Raw genomic sequence first — 23331 nt, forward strand, 5'->3', positions numbered from 1 at the left:
AATTACAATGTACCCTATTTAAAAAAACACTGAAGAAGCCTATGACACTATAAAGCTTGTTTTTGATAACCTCTCCCTACTTAGAAATACTCGAAGGTTAAAATGTTAGTTGCTCAGTCGTGTCCAACTCTTTGCAACCCCATGCCAGGCTCCTCTGTCCATGGTATGCTCCAGGCAAGATACTGGAGTGGGTTGCCATGCCCTTTTCCAGGGGATCTCCTGACCCTGGGATCGAACCCAGGTCTCCTGCATTGCAGGCAGATTCTTTACCAATTGAGCCATCAGGGAAGCCCTAAGGACTACAAGGGAGAGAAAAATGACAATAATGGATAACAGTTCAAATGCTTATTTTGCTAATTAGGTATCTTTGCCCATCTGGAATTTTTAATTTTAGCTTTATTTTGGAAAAAAAGGTTTCATTTTGGTAATACAGAAATAAAGATATAAGAGGTTTAAAAATATAAGAGATTAAAAGCAGAACCTCCACACTGTTAGTGTCAATTATTCAAAACTAACAGGCAAGAGTTTCAGCAAGCTCCAGGAGTTGGTGATGGACAGGGAAGCCTGGTGTGCTGCAGTCCATGGGGTCGCAAACAGTCGGACATGACTGAGCGCCTGAACTGAACAGGCACAAAATACACTTTTGTGAAAATAAAGCCTCAAGCTCAAACAGTTGTTTAAAAAATACATTTTCAGGAAAAAGATTTCTAAAGCAATTACCTTGCATTTCACAACACCCAAAGTAGTACCGTGACACAGCCATGTTGCCAACTACTTCCCATTTATTTTCATCAGGATCAAATCGTTCAACAGTGTTCCCTATCTCAGCTCCAACCCAACCACCTAGAACCAAATAAAAAATCTTATTTCCAGAATAAAGGAAACTTTTTATGAAAAGCACCTTAGAAAACATCTAATCTGACAACTTTATATTATGGATGATTATCATATGGACCAGAGAGGTTATCTGTCCAAGATTACAAGAAAAGGTAGAATTTGACTGTAAATAGAACTTGGATCTTTCAACTCTCTGCCTACGTTTCACAAGTGATTTTAACAAACAAAACAAACCCCGAAACTTCAATCTATTGCATAGAAATACAATATTTTGCAAAACTATTTTTTAAAATAATGTCTGCATATTCAGAACAGTCATCCTAATGACATTTAACAAGTCAGCTAAAATGCTCCTCCAGATATCTCATCTGTATTTTATCCCCATCTCCTTCTAAGAGTTCCATGCTTGACAGTATTTCCCAAGTAATATAATTTTTAGAATAAGAACTTTTAAAACTGAAGAGACACAAGTTTCAAATTTCTAAAGTAAGCAGAATTTGATTAAGAATTTAAATAATATTAGATATCTTTAAATTGGAGAGAATAATTACCCAAAGCATAGATAGCCCCATAACATACACACACTCCCAAGCCACAGCGGGGGTGATTCATTGAAGCTACAGTAGTCCACTGTTTAGTAACTGGATCATAACATTCAGTACAGTCAAAAATCATTGAATCCTTTTCACCTGAGTCAAATAAGAGAGACATATGAGAAGAATTAATAATGTTAATAGCCTAAAACCACAATACAATATTCAATGGCATTCTGTGTTGTCAGAATTCAACTATTATGTCTGATTTTATACTCATTAAAATTTATTTGCCTACCATGTGTTATTTTGAATCATAGCACTGTCATTTATTAATGTCCACTTAATTAAGCAAAGTAGACTATTACCTGTTTCTAATTCTACCACCCAAACAATCCATGTAATTTTGGGGGATAAAGTTTACATTTTGAAACTTCTATATTTTCATAGTTTAGATAGCAGGCTCTGCTACAATTTGAGTTTTAATGTAATCCTTATCTAACAATAAACAGAAAATGAAAAAAAATTTTAATAGCACTTAAAAATAGAATTTTAAAATATAATATACCTAGAAGAAGTTAATGCAATCAAAGATTGTATTTGGCTTGGCCCAAAAGTTTGTTCAGCTTTTTCTGTAAGATGTTATGGAAAAATCCAAATGAACTTTTGGCCAACCCAATATAAGACCTTTATGGATATAATTTATAAATTTTATTTAGACAAATTTTAAAATTAAGGAATATATAAATAAATGAAGAGATGTATCATGTTGATGAATTTTAAGTGTCAATGTAACGATGATTATTCCCAACATAATTTACAGATCTAAAGAAATTCCAATTTTTAAGAAACCTTTCTTTTTATTGTATTAAAATACACATAACATAAAATTTATCTTAATCATTTTTAAGAATTTAGTTCAGTGATGTTAAACACATTCACGTTGATATACAGCCATCACAACCAGCCATCCCCATAATTCTTTTCATCTTGTAAAACTGAAGTCTATACCTACTAAACAGTAACTCCCCATTCTCTCCTCCCCTAGCCCCTGGCAAACACATTGTACTTTCTGTTTTACTGATTCTGACTACTCCAAGTATCTCATATAAGTAGAATCATACAGTATTATTTTAAAAAATAGATTTGATGAACTAATTCTGAATTTTATATGGAAGTATAAAAGAGGTAGAATAGCCAAGTACTCCCAAAAAGAATACTGAAGAGAGAGAAAATTCTCTATTAAATAAGCCTATCAGACTTAAAGTACAGCTATAACAAGACAGGAATAGACAGAAAGATCAATGGAATAGAAACGAAATTCTAGAATCAGATCCATGCGTATACGATTACTAGGTATATGAGATAGTTTGCACAGCAGAGCAACAGGTAAACAAAAATGCTGGGAATTGTATTATATATGTATATGGGGAAAATGAAACTAGTTCCTTACTAATATGATCTATAAAATTTAGTTACAGGTGAATTACAGACCTAAATGTAAATGGAAAAACTATAAAATTTTGAAAAATTAATAAAGGTATATATCTCATGACTTTCGAGTAGACAAGGATTTCTTTAAAAAGATATAAGAAATACTAACCATAAAGGGAAAATTATTATAGAGTTGGCTACATTAAAATTTAAAACATTCATTTACCAAAAGATATCATGAAGAGAGTAAAAGATGAAGCAGAAGAGTAGGAAAAGGTATTTTCAGCTCATATAATTTTATGAGGGCCTAGAATCTTAAATGTATACAAAACTTACCGTACAGAAAACAGAGCAGGCCTAAAACAGCCAATTCTTAGAAAGACTTGCTTACAACATTGACCTACAGTCTGGAAACACGGCTAGTAAATAGTTCCCTATACGCATATAAGATTTTCCTTAATTGATAAACAGTGGCTTTTGCAGTGGTGAAAATGTCCTGAAATTAGTGGTGATAGTTGCACAATTTTGTGAATATACCAAAACCACTGAACTTAACACTCTCAATGGTGAATTTTATGATATGTGAATATCTTAATTTTAAAATATGATACTTAGAATAGTAACCCAGATACATACATATCTAGAAGGAAATAAACTGTTAACTGTGATTATCTCTTGGTGGTATGATTATACTATGGGTGATTTTTATTTTCTTTCTCATATGCCTCAGTTTCAGCAAAATTTTCCATAGCAAACATGAATTACTTTGATAACACAAAATTATTTGAAGATTATATTTTAAGTAATATGTTAAGACAGTAATATTGACAGTAATAATAGCCTATAAAGTCATAGCAGTTTTGAAAGGCTGCCATTTATGCTTCTGTGGTATCAGGAAAGGGATACATATATATGGAAGTGTCACATAGGACACTGTGACCCTACATTAAACACAAAAGAGTTCATACAACGCAACTGCCAAAATGTACATAAAAAAACCATCAGAGTTTCAGCCAAAGATTATATAGACTTATAGTCTGTATACTGACAAGAGGTTATTGCGCAAAACTCTAATTTCTTTGTTAGAATTTTCAGATGCACCATGACATTTATTGATTTAATAAACAGTTTAATAAACAGTTTTTGATTGATGATTGCTTTCTCCAAAAAATAATAACCAAATATTATTTAATATCTCTCATTTTAAACTGACAATGTCATAATTGGAAAATAATAGTACGATTTTTGATATACAACTTTCAGTATTTGAGAATGACCCATAGAAATAAAGAGGAAAACTGGCTGTAACAGTTAGAGATGATCTAAAAAGACGCTTGCTATAAAGACAATTTACCTGAAAATAAATCTTGATATCAAGTGTTAGCATTTATTTCTCTTCAGATCCTTCTCTGATAATTGTTTTTCTCCCACATTCAAATTCCCTTTTATTTAATTTTATTCATTAATCATTTTAGAATTCATAAGTTTTAAAAACACAGTGATTTTAATTAAGAAATAAGTCCCAATGTCTAGCTGACATGGTTTTCACACACGCCACTGTCCAGAAAATTGCTTAATTAAAAATGATTCATAAGGGGATTTCCCTGGCAATAAAGTGATTAAGAATCTGCCTTGCAATGCAGGGGGTGCTGGTTCAATCACTGGTCAGGGAACTAAGGTTCCACATGCCATGGAGTACAGCCAAAAAAAAAAAGATCTGTAATTCAGCTTTCAGAATTAAAATTTTTTTTATCATAAACATTGACCTAAATTTTGATGCTACATTTTATGAATATTTTTTCATAAAACCAAGCCTAAGTCTTTTGCCTGGTAACAAATCACAGTGTCCCTCTGGTATGAAATATTCAATATCACGTTTCCTTTTTCTTCTTTAAATTTTATTTATGGCTGTGACTGATCTTTGTTGCTGGCTCAGTAGTTGTGGTGCATGGGCTTAGTTGCTCTGCAGCACGTGGGATCTTCCTGGACCAGGGATTGAACTGATGTCTCCTGAATTAACGGGCAGATTCACTGGACTACCAGGCAAGTCCTGTTTCCTTTTTCTTTCATCCCTTTATTTAACAAATGTTTATTCAATTCAATTCAGCTAAGTCGTGTCCAACTCTTTGCAACCCCATGGCCCACAGCATGCCAGGCCTCCCTGTCCATCACCAACTCTGAGAGTTTACTCAAACTCATGTCCATTGAGTCGGTGATGCCATCTAACCACTTCATCCTCTGTAGTCCCCTTCTCCTCCTGCCGTCGATCTTTCCCAGCATCAGGGTCTTTTCAAATGAGTCAGCTCATCCCATCAGGTGGCTAAAGTACTGGCATTCAGCTTCAACATCAGTCCTTCCAATGAATACCCAAACTGATCTTCTCTAGGATGGACTGGTTCGATCTCCTTGCAGTCCAAGGACTCTCAAGAGTCTTCTCCAACACCACAGTTCAAAAGCACCAATTCTTCAGTGCTCAGCTTTCGTTACAGTCCAACTCTCACATCCATACATGACCACTGGAAAAACCATAGCCTTGACTAGACGGACCTTTGTTGACAAAGTAACATCTCTGGTTTTTAACATGCTGTCTAGGTTGATCATAACTTTCCTTCCAAGGAGTAAGCATCTTTTAATTTCATGGCTGCAGTCACCATCTGCAGTGATTTTGGAGCCCGTTTCCACTGTTTCCCCATCTATTCCCCATGAAGTGATGGGACCAGATGCCATGATCTTCGTTTTCTGGATGTTGAGCTTTAAGCCAACTTTTTCACTCTCTTCTTTCATCAAGAGGTTCTTTAGTTCTTCTTCACTTTCTGCCATAAGGGTGGTGTCATCTGCATATCTGAGGTTATTGATATTTCTTCGAGCAATCTTGATTCCAGCTTGTGCTTCATCCAGCCCAGCGTGTCTCATGAGGTACTCTGCATATAAGTTAAATAAGCAGGGTGGCAATATACAGCCTTGATGTATTCCTTTCCCAATTTGGAACCAGTCTGTTGTTCCATGTCCAGTTCTAACTGTTGCTTCCTGACCTGCATACAGATTTCTCAAGAGGCAGGTCAGGTGGTCTGGTTCTCATCTTTTTCAGAATTTTCCACAGTTTGTCAAGATTCACACAGTCAAAGGCTTTGGCATAGTCAATAAGGCAGAAATAGATGTTTTTCTGGAACTCTGTTGCTTTTTTGATGATCCAGCAGATGTTGGCAATTTGATCTCTGGTTCCTCTGCCTTTTCTAAAACCAGGTTGAACATCTGGAAGTTCATGCTTCAGGTATTGCTGAAGCCTGGCTTGGAGAATTTTGAGTGTTACTTTACTAGCGGGTGAGATGAGTGCAGTTGTGCAGTAGTTTGAGCGTTCTTTGGCATTGGCTTTCTTTGGAATTGGAATGAAAACTGACCTTTTCCAGTCCTGTGGCCACTGCTGAGTTTTGCAAATTTGCTGGCATATTGAGTGCAGCACTTTCACAGCATCATCTTTTAGGATTTGAAACAGCTCAACTGGAATTCCATCACCTCCACAAGCTTTGTTCGTAGTGATGGTTCCTAAGGCCCACTTGACTTCACATTCCAGAATGTCTGGCCCTAGGTGAGTGATCACACAATCATGATTATCTGAGTCGTGAAGATCTTTTTTGTACAGTTCTCCTGTGTATTCTTGCCACCTCTTCTTAATATCTTTTGTTTCTGTTAGATCCATACCATCTCTGTCCTTAATTGAGCCCATCTTTGCATGAAGTGTTCCCTTGGTATCTCTAATTTTCTTGAAGAGATCTCTAGTCTTTCCCATTCTGTTGTTTTCCTCTATTTCTTTGCATTGATCGCTGAAGAAGGCTTTCTTATCTCTTCTTGCTATTCTTTGGAACTCTGCATTCAGTTGGGTATGTCTTTTCTCCTTTGCTTTTCACTTCTCTTCTTCACAGCTATTTGTAAGGTCTCCTCAGACAGCCATTTTGCTTTTTTGCATTTCTTCTTGGGGATGGTCCTGATCCCTGCCTCCTGTACAATGTCACAAACCTCTGTCCATAGTTCTTCAGGCACCCGTCTATCAGATCTAGTCCCTTAAATCTATTTCTCACACTTCCACTGTATAATCATAAGGGATATGATTTAGGTCATACCTGCATGGTCTGGTGGTTTTCCCTACTTTCTTCAATTTAAGTCTGAATTTGGCAATAAGGAGTTCATGATCTGAGCCACAGTCAGCTCCCGGTCTTGTTTTTGCTAACTGTATAGAGCTCCTCCATTTTTGGTAGCAAAGAATATAATCTGATTTCGGTATTGACCATCTGGTGATGTCCATGTGTAGAGTCTTCTCTTGTGCTGTTGGAAGAGGGTGTTTGCTATGACCAGTGTGTTCTCTTGGCAAAACTCTATCAGCCTTCGCCCTGCTTCATTCTGTACTCCAAGGCCAAATTTCCCTGTTACTCCAGGTGTTTCTTGACTTCTTACTTTTGCATTCCAGTCCCCTATAATGAAAAGGACATCTTTTTTGGGTGTTGGTTCTAGAAGGTCTTATAGGTCTTCATAGAATTGTTCAAGTACAGCTCCTTCAGCATCACTGGTCAGGGCATAGACTTGGATTACCATGAAACTGAATGGTTTGCCTTGGAAACTAACAAAGATCATTCTGTCATTTTTGAGATTGCATGCAAGTACTGCATTTCAGACTCTTGTTGACTATGACGGCTATTCCATTTCTTCTAAGGGATTCTTGTCCACAGTAGTAGATATATGGTCAGTATTAGATTATAATGAGTTAAATTCACCCATTCCAGCCCATCCGAGTTCGCTGATTCCTAAAATGTCGACATTCACTCTTGCCATCTCCTCTTTAACCACTTCCAATTTGCCTTGATTCATGAACCCAATATTCCAGTTTCCTATGCAATATTGCTCTTTACAGCATAAGCACAACTATATCTATATATACTCCAGAGTATCCAGCAAAATATATAAGGCATTTAAAGAATGTAGTCAACTTAAGAGTTACAGTCTAAAAATCGAAATAAGACATTTTCATTATTACCTCCAATTGCGTAGACCATTCCTCCCAGAACTACTACTCCCAGTCCACATCGAGCCTGATGAAGTGAAGACACAGTGGTCCAGTACTGGCTAAAGGTGTCAAAACGTTCTACACAACTGAGGGCTCTGCTATCACTCCAACGACCCCCCTGCAATCGAGTATATCCACCTGAATAAAGAAAGGAAAGCAGGTACACAGCAAATCCCTTACTGCTAAATGTGGAAATGGTAGTAACAAGAAAAAATCTAGCCCTCTACATCTAGATTTTCAATATAACTACTGCATAGTAAGGAATACATACTTTAGAGTCTGTCAGAGGCACATCTATTATTCTTAAATGTACCAAGTCCTAAAAGATGATGGCTTAAATGCAATGAGTTCAACCACAGTATTCTACCACCTCGTCCTGGTCATAACTAAATGTTAGATAAAATCTAAGAACTTGTTATCTGTCTAGTTAGGAAGTTTCATTGTGATTTCTATTCATGCACTGAGTCTTAGTTGTGTCATAAGAGATCTTTCACTGTGACACAGAGACCCTAGTTGTAGAGCCTGGGCTCAGTATTTGCAGCTTGAGAGCTCAGTGGTTGTGGCACATGAGCTCTGGAGCCTGTGGGCCAAGCAGTTGCAGTGTGCAGACTTAGCTGCTCTGTAGCATATGGGATCTTACTTCCCCACTCAGAGACCAAACCTGTCTTCCCTGTACTGCAAGGTGGATTCTTAACCACTGGACCCCCAGGGAACTCCCTATTAATATCTTTTACAATTAAAAAATAGTGAGGGTTGAAAGCCTTGTTTAACTGAACATCCCATTATAAAAAAGGTTAATGAGCACTCAAAAATTATAACTTATATGTTACAGTATATATAAAATTATACATGCAATGACATACATACTATAAATTGTTATACATAAATTTCTTATATATAAATTATATTATGTATATAAATCTGGACAATTTGTTGATATATATCAATATTTTAAATTCTAAATATTTTTTTAAATAGAGGAAATTCCCTGGCAGTCCAGTGGTTTCGACTCTGTGCTTTCACTGAGGTAGCCCAGGTTAAATTCCTGGTCAGAGAACTAAGATCCCTCAAGCTGTATAGCATGGCCAGAAAACTACACTACACTACACTACACTACAATACAAAATGTCCATACAATAGTCCTTTGGGTTATCCTACATCTCCACACTTTGGAGACCACTAGTTCCTGTTATCCCTACAGACCATCTCAGACACTGTGAATAGTTAATACGTTTGAGATTTATTTTTCTATTTCTCACTAGAATTCAGATAGTAATTTTTAAAGCAGTATATCTTAGGCATTTGATAATAATTGGGTATCTAAGAACTCAAAGATTTAAATCACCAAATAATAGACATCAAATAAACATCTTTATTCTTAGATGTGTCCACTATACTATATAAATGCAACTTCTAAATCTGCAGCCTGTATGTGAAATTAAATATGCCTATTTAACATACTTGCATATTCTCACATGTTTAATAACAACAAAAATTTTAAAGGTTTTATCCTGAAAATAAAGATAATTTATATTACTTTTTAAAAGGTTCTCACCTACTGCATACAGGTACTTTCTTGCTTTCTTCCGAGGTCGAACCTTAGATGTCTGCAGAAAACTACAAAATTTGTTCTCTTTGGGAGATTTGCACACCTCACAGTACTCTTTCAAAAGTGTTTGCAATGCAATACGAAGATTAAAATCGGATATTCCTAAAGCAATGTTGAAAAGATATTTTAATCAACTTTTAAACAATATCAAAAAGACATGAAAGTCTTTTCCATGAAAGTGAAATACATTTAACAATCAAAAAATGAAAGCTAATCATCAAACATTGGAGTTTGTTTCCTACAATACCAAATTTTTTTTTACAGCATTGGGGTATTGGAGTTTCAGCTTCAGCATCAGTCCTTCCAAATCTCCTTTAGGATGGACTGGCTGGATCTCCTTGCAGTCCAAGGGACTCTCAAGAGTTTTCTCCAACACCACAGTTCAAAAGCATCAATTCTTCAGCGCTCAGCCTTCTTCACAGTCCAACTCTCACATCCATACATGACCACAGGAAAAACCATAGACTAGACAGATCTTTTTAGCAAAGTAATGTCTCTGCTTTTCAATATGCCCTCTAGGTTGGTCATAACTTTCCTTCCAAGGAGTAAGTGTCTTTTAATTTCATGGCTGCAATCACCATCTACAGTGATTTTGGAGCCCAGAAAAATAAAGTCTGACACTGTTTCTACTGTTTCCCCATCTATTTCCCATGAAGTGATGGGACCGGATGCCATGGTCTTAGTTTTCTGAATGCTGAGCTTTAAGCCAACTTTTTCACTCTTCTCTCCTCTTTCACTTTCATCAAGAGGCTCTTTAGTTCTTCACTTTCTGCCATAAGGGTGGTATCATCTGCGTATCTGAGGTTACTGGTATTTCTCCCGGCAATCTTCATTCCAGCTTTTGCTTCTTCCAGCCCAGTGTTTCTCAGTGGTAGCTAAAATCCGCAGTAGTGAGATATATCCTTGGCTAGGTAAGTAGGTCTTGATATCAGATCAATAATTGGACCTCACCAAGAGAGAGCAGAGTCCAGGCCCACAGGCAAGGACCTTAGCCTGAGCAGATATCTATTCTTTCACCACCCTCATGCCTCAAGCTAGAAAGAAGTGGTGAGAACATAATACATAGCAATCAAATTATAGGTGGGAGAAACAGAGTAGTAATATCAAGATTGCCAGAAGAAATATCAGTAACCTCAGATATGCAGATGTGCATGTGTGCATGCTAAGTGGCTTCAATCATGTCAACTCTGTGCAACCTTATGGACTGTAGCCCACTAGGCTCCTCTGTCCAGGGGATTCTCCAGGCAAGAATACTGGAGTGGATTGCCATGCCCTCCTCCAGGGGATCTTCCCGACCTAGGGATCGAACCAGTGTCTCTTACATCTCCTTTGTAATTGGCAGGTGGATTCTTCCCCACTGGGGGAAGCCCCCAGATATGCAGATGACACTAACCTTCCAGCAGAAAGCAAAGAGGAACTAAAGAGCCTCTTGATGAGGTGAAAGAGGAGAGTGAAAAAGCTGGCTTAAAACTCAACATTCAGAAAACTAAGATCAAGCCATCTGGTCCCATCACTTCATGATAAATAGATATGGAAACAGTGACAGACTTTATTTTCTTGGGCTCCAAAATCGCTGCAGATGGTGGCTGCAGCCATGAAATTAAAAGACACTTGCTCCTTGGTAGAAAAGCTATGATAAACCTAGATAGCGTATTAAAAAGTAGAGACATTATTTTGCTGACAAAGGTCTGTATAGTCAAAGCTATGGTTTTTCCAGTAGTCATGTACAGATGTGAGATTTGGACCATACAGAAGACTGAGCACCGAAGAATTGATGCTTTTGAACTGTGGTGTTGGAGAAGACTCTTGAGAATCACTTGGACAGCAAGAAGATTAAACCAGTCAATCCTAAAGGAAATCAATTGTAAATATTCATTGGAGGGACTGATGCTGAGGCTGAAGCTCCTATACTGTGCCCACCTGATGTGAAGAACTGACTCACTGGAAAAGACCCTGATGCTGGGAAAGATTGAAGGCTGGAGAAGAAGGGGACAACAGAGGAACAAGATGGTTGGATGGCATCACCAACTATCACCAACTCAATGGACGTGAGTTTCAGTAAGCTCCGGGAGATGCTGAAGGACAGGGAAGCCTGGCGTGCTGCAGTCCATGGGGTCGCGAAGAGTTGAACACAACTCAGCAACAACAACAAATATCAAGATAGAAAGTGTGTCATGGAGAATTATCAGAGCAAGCAGATTTGAACAGAGTTGCCAAGTTAAGCATGAGCAGAATATCAAGAAATTGCAATACAACTATTTAAATATACCTCAGGGAAAAAAAAAGAGAAAGTGACTTAAGAATTCAGTTTGGAAGAAAACATTAGCCACATAACAGAAACAGATTCTCTATACACAGATAGATTTATTTTTAAGAATAAAGATCCTATATGGGAAAAAAAAGGCTCAAAGACAAAATGAGATGCATTGCTAAGGAAATAAAGTGACAGTGTGTAGACATAATAAATTAGAAGCAAGAAACTCATTAGACAATAATCAAATTGGCAATTTGGAGTAAAGACTTAAGAAAACAAATGTGAGCACAGAGCAAAAGACAAAATATTTTAACATTCAGTTCAGTTGCTCAGTCATGTCTGACTTTTTGCAACCCCATGAACTGCAGCATGCCAGACCTCCCTGTCCATCACCAACTCTGGAGTTTACTCAAAAACTCATGTCCATTGAGTCAGTGATGCCAGCCAACTATCTCATCCTCTGTCGTCCCCTTCTCCTCCCACCTTCAATCTTTCCCAACATCAGGGTCTTTTCCAATGAGTCAGTTTTTCACATTAGGTGGCCAAAGTATTGGAGTTTCAGCTTCAACATCAGTCTTTCCAATGAATATTCAGGACTGGTTTCCTACATTAGAAGATGATAAATACGAAAGACAAAAAGGTTTCCAATACAAGGATGAAGACCACCAAAGGAAACATTAGAAATATTCAGGAATTTCACAGAGGAAAAATTTTTCCTTCCAAAATGAAGGAAAAATTGCTGCACACCACAGGGCATGACCAAAAAAAAAAAGGAAAAGGGTATATGATATAGTCTAAGGAAAAACGGCACACTTGAACACAAATCAAGAATAATGAAAGAGAATTCTTCAGCCATCTAAGCAGAAAACAAGTCATTGGAAAAAAAAAACCAAACAAACACTCCTTACAAACTTACGATGGAGGTGGAGGTGGGGGGAATTCTCATAAATTAAGCATATTGCACCCACACAAATATCTGTTAAATTTAAAAGGTAACAGAAATTCTCAGATATGAGGAAAAAAATCAGCAAATACAGTAATCATGAACCTTTCTTGGAAAAAAAAAATCTTGGTGATTAAATTTAACCAACCAAATCAAAAAAGAAAGCTCAGGGAATTCCCTGGCAGTCCAGTAGTTAGGATTTGGTGCTTTCACTGTGATGATCTGGGTTCAATCCCTCGTGGAGGAAGTAAGATCCTGCAAGCAGTGCTGCAGGGCCCCAAAATAAAAAAAGTTCAGGAACAAAAAGACTACTGTTAAAAAACTGGTACAGAGCATTAAAACCACTTAAATATAGAATAAAAGCACAGAGCTAGGAAGATTTGAAAAGTATCTATATAAGGGCTATGTAGACCTTGAGGCAGGTAAGGAGAAAAATAACAATACTAACTACCTCATTTTTCATAGCTGAGAATCTAAACTTTAAAATTGAAACACAAAATGAAACTATGGTTTCACCTTTTAATGAAGCTCATCTTTTTGTTTTTATCATGTAAAAATGTTTTAGAATGAATACTTCTTGGGATTAAATAAACATTTACCTAATTAGTTTCTTCTTTGTTAACTTTCAGTGAGATTTAGGTATATTTTTTGTATTATAAATAGTATGATAGAATGATTCTTATTCTTGTAAATTTTTTTTCTATCCATCCTTGCAACCATACACCCACCCATCATCCATCCTCCTATACAGAGACATCTAGAATGATGTTTAATGATGTTAATTATAACTGGCTATTTCTGTATGGTGAACTTTGGGTGATCTGTTGTTTGCTTTTTTAATAATTTATTACCTAAAGTTTTTATAAGAGCATGTACCATTTTAAAAAAGTAAAATCATTCTCTAAAACGCAAGAAAAAGATATGTTATCATATACTAATAATATTAAATTACCTGAATTATACACCATAGGGGAAAATCTACACATTTCACATAACACAATCTAACCATTTCAATGAAGTCTTTTGCTCCCTCACTGAATTTTGTGTTAGAGGTCTCATTAGTTTTCTGTATAAACTGTCCATCTTTTCTCTAAAAAGATCAGAGATAAAGTTTCAAAAATACTGAAAAATACTAAGGTTGCCTTTGGAAAATATCCTCCATTTATTTCTCCCTTACTTCCCTGCAGTTGTACTCCAGTGAAATGTCCTTAGGTGATAACTGTGGAAAATTCTGAGAGAGATAGGAATACCAGACCACCTGACCTGCCTCTTCAGAAATCTGTATGTAGGCCAGGAAGCAACAGTTAGAACTGGACGTGGAACAACAGACTGGTTCCAAATAGGAAAAGGAGTACGTCAAGGCTGTACATTGTCACTTTGCTTATTTAACTTATATGCAGAGTACATCATGAGAAATGCTGGACTGGAAGAAACACAAGCTGGAATCAAGATTGCCGGGAGAAATATCAATAACCTCAGATATGCAAATGACACCACCCTTATGGCAGAAAGTGAAGAGGAACTAAAAAGCCTCTTGATGAAAGTGAAAGAGGAGAGTGAAAAAGTTGGCTTAAAGCTCAACATTCAGAAAACGAAGATCATGGCATCTGGTCCCATCACTTCATGGGAAATAGATGGGGAAACAGTAGAAACAGTGTCAGACTTTATTTTTTTGGGCTCCAAAATCACTGCAGATGGTGACTGCACCCATGAAATTAAGAGACGTTTACTCCTTGGAAGAAAAGTTATGACCAACCTAGATAGCATATTCAAAAGCAGAGACATTACTTTGCCGACTAAGGTCCGTCTAGTCAAGGCTATGGTTTTTCCTGTGGTCATGTATGGATGTGAGAGTTGGACTGTGAAGAAGGCTGAGTCCTGAAGAATTGACGCATTTGAACTGTGGTGTTGGAGAAGACTCTTGAGAGTCCCTTGGACTGCAAGGAGACCCAACAAGCCCATTCTGAAGGAGATCAACCCTGGGATTTCTTTGGAAGGAATGATGCTAAAGCTGAAGCTCCAGTACTTTGGCCACCTCGTGCGAAGAGCTGACTCATTGGAAAAGACTCTGATGCTAGGAGGGATTGGGGGCAGGAGAAGAAGGGGACAACAGAGGATGAGATGGCTGGATGGCATCACTGACTCGATGGATGTGAATCTGAGTGAACTCCGGGAGTTGGTGATGGACAGGGAGGCCTGGCGTGCTGTGATTCATGGGGTCACAAAGAGTTGGACACGACTGAGAGACTGAACTGAACTGAACTGGGCAGTACAAGACTTCAATATTATGACACTGAAAAGCCATAGGAAAACATGCCCCAATTCCAGGGAACTTCCCTTCAGTACTTTGTATCTGCAGCACTTTGCAAAAGTCAACTCAACCGTGAAAGCCTTTGTCCCACTCCTAACTTCTCACATGATACACACAAAAAATGTGTCTGGATAATTTTTCTCTTGCTTTAGCATTTAAATATAGTCAGTCTTCATTTTTAGTGGATTCTTTACTTATGAATACATCTACTCACTAACATGAATTTTCAACCCAAATCAACACTCACAGCGCTTTCCTGGTGGTTCACAGACATGCCATACAGTGGCAAAAAATTTGAATCACCTAACATCCATGCTTCCAAGTGAGACCGAAAGAGGTGACATTCTGCCATCTTATTTCAGTTCTCACTATAAACAAGTGTCCTCTTCACATTCTATTTAGCATCATGGTTTTCACTTTGTATTTTCTGTTGTCCTTTTCACTGTTTAAAATAGTCCCTAAGCATCCTGCGAAAGTATGAAAGTCTAGTGTTTGTAAGTGCAAGAAGGCTGTGATGTGTCTTACAGAAGGCTAACAAGACTCTGATGCTGGGAGGGATTGGGGGCAGGAGGAGAAGGGGACGACAGAGGATGAGATGGCTGGATGGCATCACAGACTCGACAGACGTGAGTCTGAGTGAACTCCAGGAGATGGTGATGGACAGGGAGGCCTGGTGTGCTGCGATTCATGGGGTCGCAAAGAGTCAGACACGACTGAGCAACTGAACTGAACTGAACATGTGTTAGGCTTCACTCAGCGTTGAGTTATAGTTTTGTTGGGCATGAGTTTAATGAATCAACAGTATATATTAAATGAGGGGGTTCTGACAGACACACACACAAAAACAAGTTTATGTATTGATCAGGACAAAAATTTTGTGACCAGAGGCTTGTAAGAACTTACCTCATGCTTTTCTTAGGAATAATGGCTCAGTATTTGCTGATCACTGTTCTTGGTAAATTTATAGAGGATAACCACCACAAATAGTAGTTAGTGAAAACTAACTATTAGTAGTAGTAGTAGTAGTCAGTGAGTAATGACTATATATATGAATAATGAGAATTAATGATATATACATTAATACAAGATATCACTGAGAAAAAATTAAAAATTTCTGTTGACACTGTTAAGAGTGGAAAAACCTAAAAATCCACATTAAATATAATTATATCATATAATTACAACTTTAATGCTAATACTATAATTAATTCATAATAAAATATTTGTAATTCAGTCACATCCTAAATGACAAGAGTTAAAGCTTCCAATCTTGAAACTGGTCCAAAGTAGTTTTTAAAAATAAATTTAAATATTATTTTTCTAATATAAAGATAAAATTTATTTTATACTATGGTGAAAAGTGTTTTCAAAGTTTAGAACTTAAATATATTCAAAGGCTACATAGAAGCTGTATTATTATATCAATATTCAATTAATTTTATAATGAGAGGACTTATAGGATTTATTGAGTTTTGGTTTTGTGTTCAGCATATATAGTTTTCCTTGAATGTTTAGGTTTTGCTGAATTTTTCAAAGTGGCAAGAAGAAATCTTATGCTAAAATAATCAGTACTACTACCAAAAATAGCAGGAATATTTTAGCTCTGTCAATAATTTTATCTCCCTTGGTAGTTAACCTCAAGATAAAGATCTGATTAAAATAATGGGTAGAAATACTGAAACACTACTGTACCTACAAAATACAAAAGTTGTATCTTACATATAATAACCATTCAATAAATGTTTGCTATTGAAGTGAAAAATGAAAACACTATCACATTTCAAACAGAGGAAAGGTCACTGGATAAAACTGACTAATTTAACACGAAACAAAAAAAAATTACCTTCTATGTACTTTAAAAGTCTCTGAGAAGGTAACAAAGGGAATCGAATTGGGTCCAGCACTTCCACCACATGTTTTCTTCTCTTTCCCAGATCTTTCAGTATCCACTGCATTGCAGCTAAGAAGACCTGGTATTCATCCTCGATGCTAAGCTCTTCACTTCGCAAAATTTTGATCAGCTGATCTTTCGTAAGTGCCAGGAACTCTTCCCCACTATGCACCTCCAAGAAATGGACATGAATGTAGTTTTCTGTAAATTCCAGAAGATCATGGCACGCAATCTGCTCAGAGAACTGAAAGATCCCAATGCAATTCAGTGGATCAATTTGTCCTTTCAGAAATTCACAGCAAAGATTAACGACTTCAGTCAACTGTAGCATGTCTGCTGCAACAATCAACTCCTGGACATTATTCACGCCTATGTTCACTATACCTAGGGAAGTAGGAAGACAAAATAACCAATAAAATAAAACAAACGTTGACTTATATTCAAAAAGCATTATACTTGATTCCACTGATAGCTCAGGCTTTGTGGGAGTAGATGAATATTGAGTAAAAGGTAACAAAGAATTTGTAGAAAGGTGCAAAACCTAAATGATAGTAGTACTGCACATGCCTGGAGCACTTAACAATGAACCAGGCACAGCATTAATTGCTCTATACATTCACTTAACCCTCCATATAACCCCATATAGTGGATTTCCCCCTTGTATTTATATTAAGAAAACAGAATTGGAAAGTTAAAGTAACTCAACCCTATGTCACACGGTTAAGTGAGATGCAAAGTAAGGAGTGACATCAAAGTCCATGCTTTTAACATAAGACTATACGCATCTAACAAACATTTGACCGAGGCACAGGAGTAAGACATGGGCCATATTCTTCATTACAATAAAGTGCCATATAAATGTTAATTTTTAATGTGAGGTATAACTAAGAGTCCATAATATATGAGAAATTTTAAACATTTAAGTAACTATATATACCAATCTCCTTCCAGAGGGCTTCACTTTCATATACTTATATGATGACTTTGGGAAGAGATCAAATACTCAATTATATTTAGAAAGAAAAGGATATCCTACCTAATAAGGATAAACTCTCCATTCAATCTTTTTCTCTTTTTTTTGACCTAAGCTGGGTCTTAGTTGCACCATAGGGAATCTTTGTTGCTGTGTGCAGGATCTAGTTCCCTGACCAGGGATTGAAACTGGGCCCCCTGCATTGGTTGACAGGATTCTTAACCAATGAACCACCAGGGAAGTCCCTCCATTCAATCTCATAATTTCCCTTTAACCCTTTTAAAACATTCAACTAAACTGAGTGTTTGTATTCTCAATTAGATTTATAAAGTCTGTTTAAAAAAAAAGCTTGCCCTTTCTGTATTTCCAAACACTAGGTGCCCCCAAAATTTATTATATATGAATAAATGGCCAAAGACACTATGGTGAGAGGGGAATGTGGCTTCTTAAATGCAAATAGGGAATTTTCCAAAAATATAAGAAATGGAATTCACCATGGGAATAAACAGTAGTGGCTGCAGAGAAATCTAAGACTTAATTGAATGAAATCAGAGTTCATTACAAATTTGGAGAAGATAACATCATGGGTTGTGATGGAAGGTAACTGAAGGAATGGTATTAAGCCAAGGATTACTTAAGAGTAAGAAAAAGAATGCCCTACAACTTAATAAGTCTTTACAGGTTATTAAAAGCACTTTTACAGCAACAACAAAAAAAACAAAATAATCAAAAAATGGTCAGAAGACCTAAATAGATATTTCTCCAAAGAAGACATACAGATGGCCAACAGGCACATGAAAAGATGTAAGGCAGAAAAGTATAAAAATGAAAATCAAACATTTTCCCAGACACAGACACACTATTTTTTTCCGACTTGCCAGTAGTGTGGAGCCGTAACCCCTGATGCCTGGGAATTTCCTATATTAACACTTTAGTGTATCTCTTTCAAATCTATTTTTCCATATATATTTACACTACATATAATACTTAAATGGGCTTCCCTGGTGGCTCAGTGGTAAAGAATCTGCCTGCCAATACAGGAGTCACGGGTTCAGTCCCTGGGTCAGGAAGATCCCTGGAGAAGGAAATGGCAACCCACTCCAGTATTCTTGCCTGGGAAATCCCATGGATAGAGGCACCTGGCAGGCTATAGTCCACAGGGTTACAAAAGTCAGACAAAACTTAGTAACTAAACAATAATATAATACTTACATACCTGTGTAAATGAAATCTAAAAGTATTTGAAAGATTCCAGCTTCAATTCCTAGAATCTGTACCGCATCTTTTGAGGACTCTTTCATTCCTCCAGTGAACAAAGCTGCAAAGTAAGGACTACTGGCAGCCAAAACCAGCCGATGAACTTTAAAAGTTTCCTTCCCAACTTGCAGCTCCACATCACAGAAATGCTCTCCATCCCTCATTTTATTGATCTGAGCCAAGATGAGCTGAGCATGTTTATCTAATGAAAAATGACTATCACCAGCCTTGGCACAGCCCTCATTAGCCATGATGACGATAGATCAATTAAAAGGACTGTTGCCCATAATCTGGTCTTACCCTGAAAAAAAGAAAGAGACCAAGCAACAAATTTTTGTGTTTAGCATGTCTTCTATTCATATACATATGAAACATTCCCTATCCTCAAGGAAATTAAGATCTATTTAGGGACATAAAAACATATGAAACTAGTAAGGACTAGACTGTGTGGTACTATTCCTAACAGGGTTTCAGAGAAGGGAATGAATAATGCGGTCTAAAGTAAGTGGACAACGCCTCACAGCAGAAATGGAACCTGAACTGGATATTGAGTGCCAGTGTATTAAGGTATGAGGAGACGGTGAACTAAAGAAAATAAGGAAAGGCAAAAAGGTAGGATAGCCTTGTACACTGCGGTAAGGAAGCACACAGGGCAGTCAAAATGAGCTTTCAAAAAGCAATTGTGGGGCTTCCCTGGTGGCTCAGTAGAAAAGAATCTGCCTGCCAATGCACGAAACATGAGTTTGACCCCTAGTCTGGGAAGGTCTACATGCAGAGAAGCAACTAAGCCCATGCACCACAACTACTGAGCCTGTGCTCTAGAGCCCAGGAATCACAATTACTGAGCCCAGATGCCCTAGAGCCCGTCCTCTGCAAGAGAGAAGCCACCACAATGAGAAGCCCAAGGACCACAGCTACAGAGTAGCCCTGGCTCACCACAACTAGAGAAAAGCCAGTGCGGCAATGAAGACCCAGCACAGCCAAAAATAAATAAATGAGCAATTAAAAAAAAAAAAAAGAACTTGTGTTCCCTTTTTTTTTTTTTTTTGAAAGCAATTGTGATCAGGCCAACTGTCTGCTTAAAATCTTTCAATGTGTTCACTTCCTTTAGCACAAAAAAGACTTTCAAATTTCACTTCTGTCTACCCATCCAATCCCACCTCCTATAATCCTCTTTGAATACTTTTAATACTCCAATAAAATCTAACAATTTGCAGTTCTCTAAAGACATCTCTTTCATGACACTTTTCCCCACCTTTTCTGCCTGGATCTTTGTTATAACTCAACACTGTTCAAACTTAATATCCTCCAGGAAATCTTCCCTGTTCCTCTCTCCTCTGGGTTTGGTGCTCACCCTAACCATACCATTTTACAGCCCATTATCACAATCTGGGGGCTTCCCTGGTGGCTTAGTGGTAAAGAATCTACCTCTAGGAGATGCAGGTTTGATCCCTGGGTCAAGAAGATGCCCTGGAGAAGGAAATGGCAACCCACTCCAGTTCGCCTGGAAAATCCCATGAACAGAGCCTGGCAGGCCATGGGGTTGCAAGAGAGTTAGACACAACTTAGCGACTAAACAACAATCACACTCTTCCTTGTCACCCTACTCCCTATGAACACACACACTCTGAAAGTTCCCTGAGAGACAATCCTTTTGGAATTATCTTTCATAGCTATAGCACAGTGTCTAACATATATTGATTTCAAATGATTGTGAAATAAATGGGCACTAAGAAATAACAATAATAGCTTAGATTCTTTTTGTTTAATTCTGACAACTTTTTCACACATTATGGCAATTGTAATTCTCACAATAATTAAGAGGCTGGAAGAAAAGATATTGTTATTCGAAATAAGGGAAGGAAACTGAAGCTCAGTTTCCCAAGGACACAGTGTTAGTACAATGACAGTCCTAGTATTTAAACCCAGGTCTGACTCTAAATCCTGGGTTTTTCCCATCATATCATGTGCACAGAAAGAGCTTTGAAACCCAACCAAATAAGTTTGAACATGAACTTTTATAGGTTTATTAAGAATAAACATGACAATAGTCACGTTTCAGACTTGTTTTTTGAGCTCTCTGGAGGAAGTGCTAAGAGGTAGCAAAGTCTTAGAAAAGAGACTTCCAGCTTCAACAATGAGAATCAAAGGGATAAATCCAAGCTACTTTTTGAAAAAAGAAACTATGAGATCCAGTCATATAAGAGATATTGAGATGAAGCACAAGAGAAATCTAAGATGACAAAGGCATTTAGGTATCAAGGAAAATTAGTCGACTAACAGAAATGGTGGGAGTGGCTAAGTTTTCAGCATTCAGTAAAAATTATCAAAGTAAAAATAACTAAGCTGATTATTATGATTACTTAGGAATTAACTTATTGAGAAACTTGACTGAAAAGTTCCAAGGTAGCTGCTAAAACTTCACATCAGCACCAACATAAACGTCAACATATCACATTTAACTTACACAGAAAAAGTGTATTTCTCTCTAGATAGAAATTTGATCTGCAGATATTATTAAACATGGCACGGCAGTCAGGCTTTTTCTGTTTTAGATTTCTTCCTGTCAGCAGATTCTGGACTTAGCGATTTGTTTAATTACAAGGTACCTCCTCTCTCCCCAACTTCAGGGCATCAAGCATAGCTTGAGATAAAACGGTGCCTCCTGGTACAAACAAGTGACTGAATATCCATCTACTCTGGCAACGGACAGCAGAAATCCTCCTTCACTTCTAACTACTACGCTTCTTAGTAACTGCTGATACTATCCCACTGCCAGTGGAGTACTTCATTCCAAAAGGAGGTACATGGTGTCACCCCATTTCCAAAAGGAAAGAGCTTAATTCAGGGCCACTGCATGTAAGGGATGCGCCTCAACAGACACAAATTTCAAAGGTGGATTATTAAGGAAACGGTGGAGACACTCAGAGGAAGCAAAGAGAATCTATGTTTAGAGGCCTCAAAGTCACTGCCTGGAGCATCTGGAAGCTGCTTTCACTCAGCAAAGGGTGTCAGAAAGAATCCCAGGACGAGAGAGCGTCCAAAAAAAAAAAGAGGCTCTTTGTGCTTGATTTGGAGACTGGACCCGGAGAGCTACTCCTAGGATGCTGCGCCACTAAAGGCAGATAAATGATCTAGCGCTACATAAACGGCCGGGAAGGCATCTCAGATGGGTCTGGCGAGAGCAGAAGGTCTGACGACATAAGACCGGCCTGCGCTCGGCCTCGGATTCCCCAGTGGGGGCGGGGAGACGAGAAGCAGGTGGAGACCGGACTAGACGACGCTCCGGTGAGGGCGAAAACACTTCGATTAGTAGAGGCATGCCTGAACGGCCAGGAGGAAGCCAGTTCCAGAGGCTCCTCGCACGCTCCTCCACAAAGACAGAGGCGAGGAGGAAACTCCCAACCCAGTCACAGATGCCCCCAGGACGCGGGCCCTTCTTACCCGCCGCTTCCCCTTCCCGCCGGCGCCCGCTCAGGCTCTGCGCGCGCAGCCGCGATCTGCTGGCGCGCAGAGTGGGCGGGGAAAGCCGGGCGGGGTGACTAGGCAGTGCGGTCCGCGGCCGGGTGCTGTAGGCGAGGCCGGGTCTGGGGAGCGGGCCTGTCCGCTTCGCTGGCCAGGCGCGTCTGCGCGTGCGCACTGCTCTTCAGCTGCCGGGGAGCTGCGCCTCCTGCTGCTACTTTGCTGCGGCGCTCGGCTGGTGCTTGACTACTCGCGGAAAACGGTCCAGCGGCCAGCCTAACCTCCTGCCTGTGGAGGCTGGCGGGCTCGCCCTTTCCACGCCGCCTACCCTTTTTCGATTCTTGTGGCCTCCCAGACAGACAGCGATCATCCGTGCTAATGAGAGTCGGGACCTAGTCTCCTCACGCAGCCTCTGACGCTGCTCCCAGAGAGTCCACAACCGTCTAGATGTGGCTCAGACGGTAAAGAACCTGCCAGCAATGAGGGAGACCTGGGTTCTATCCCCGGGTTGTGGAAGATCCCCTGGGGAAGGGAGTGGCTACCTACTCCAGACGGACCTGGTGCAGGCCATGGGGTCGCAAAGAAACGGACACGATTGAGCGACGAACACTTTCTCTTCACATAAAGAAAGGGCTTAGAGTTTGCACCTCCAGGCCTATCCATCCCTCCAAAACTGTTGAGTATCCCGCAGAGAGAACTTTCAGAGTAGAAGTCAATGTTACCCACACCCAAGACTTGGATAAAGTCATTTCTGCAGTGAAAGGAATTACA

The 23331-nt window shown here is 38.5% G+C and overlaps 1 protein-coding gene across 2 annotated transcripts in view; it reads right to left on the bottom strand.

Annotated features, from left to right (window-relative positions):
- IPP (intracisternal A particle-promoted polypeptide) overlaps positions 1-23073 on the bottom strand; it is a 34549-nt gene extending 11476 nt beyond the window's left edge. Inside the window, exons 1-7 of one of the 2 annotated variants that reach the window (XR_011256995.1) lie at positions 22543-22623; positions 19058-19399; positions 16821-17252; positions 9416-9571; positions 7831-7998; positions 1389-1526; positions 721-843 (exon numbers count right to left, since the gene is read on the bottom strand). Coding sequence is in view for 1 of the 2 variants with exons in the window: in XM_069589678.1 (XP_069445779.1) it covers positions 721-843; positions 1389-1526; positions 7831-7998; positions 9416-9571; positions 16821-17252; positions 19058-19349 (1309 nt within the window). In the remaining variant the exon portion in view is untranslated. Of the gene's footprint in view, positions 1-720; positions 844-1388; positions 1527-7830; positions 7999-9415; positions 9572-16820; positions 17253-19057; positions 19400-22542 lie in introns of both variants that reach the window. The other variant, XM_069589678.1, reaches the window with a different exon arrangement.
- Between the last annotated feature and the right edge of the window lie 258 nt (positions 23074-23331).

This window comes from Ovis canadensis, chromosome 1 (genome assembly GCF_042477335.2).
Source record: "Ovis canadensis isolate MfBH-ARS-UI-01 breed Bighorn chromosome 1, ARS-UI_OviCan_v2, whole genome shotgun sequence".
NCBI lineage: Eukaryota > Metazoa > Chordata > Mammalia > Artiodactyla > Bovidae > Ovis > Ovis canadensis.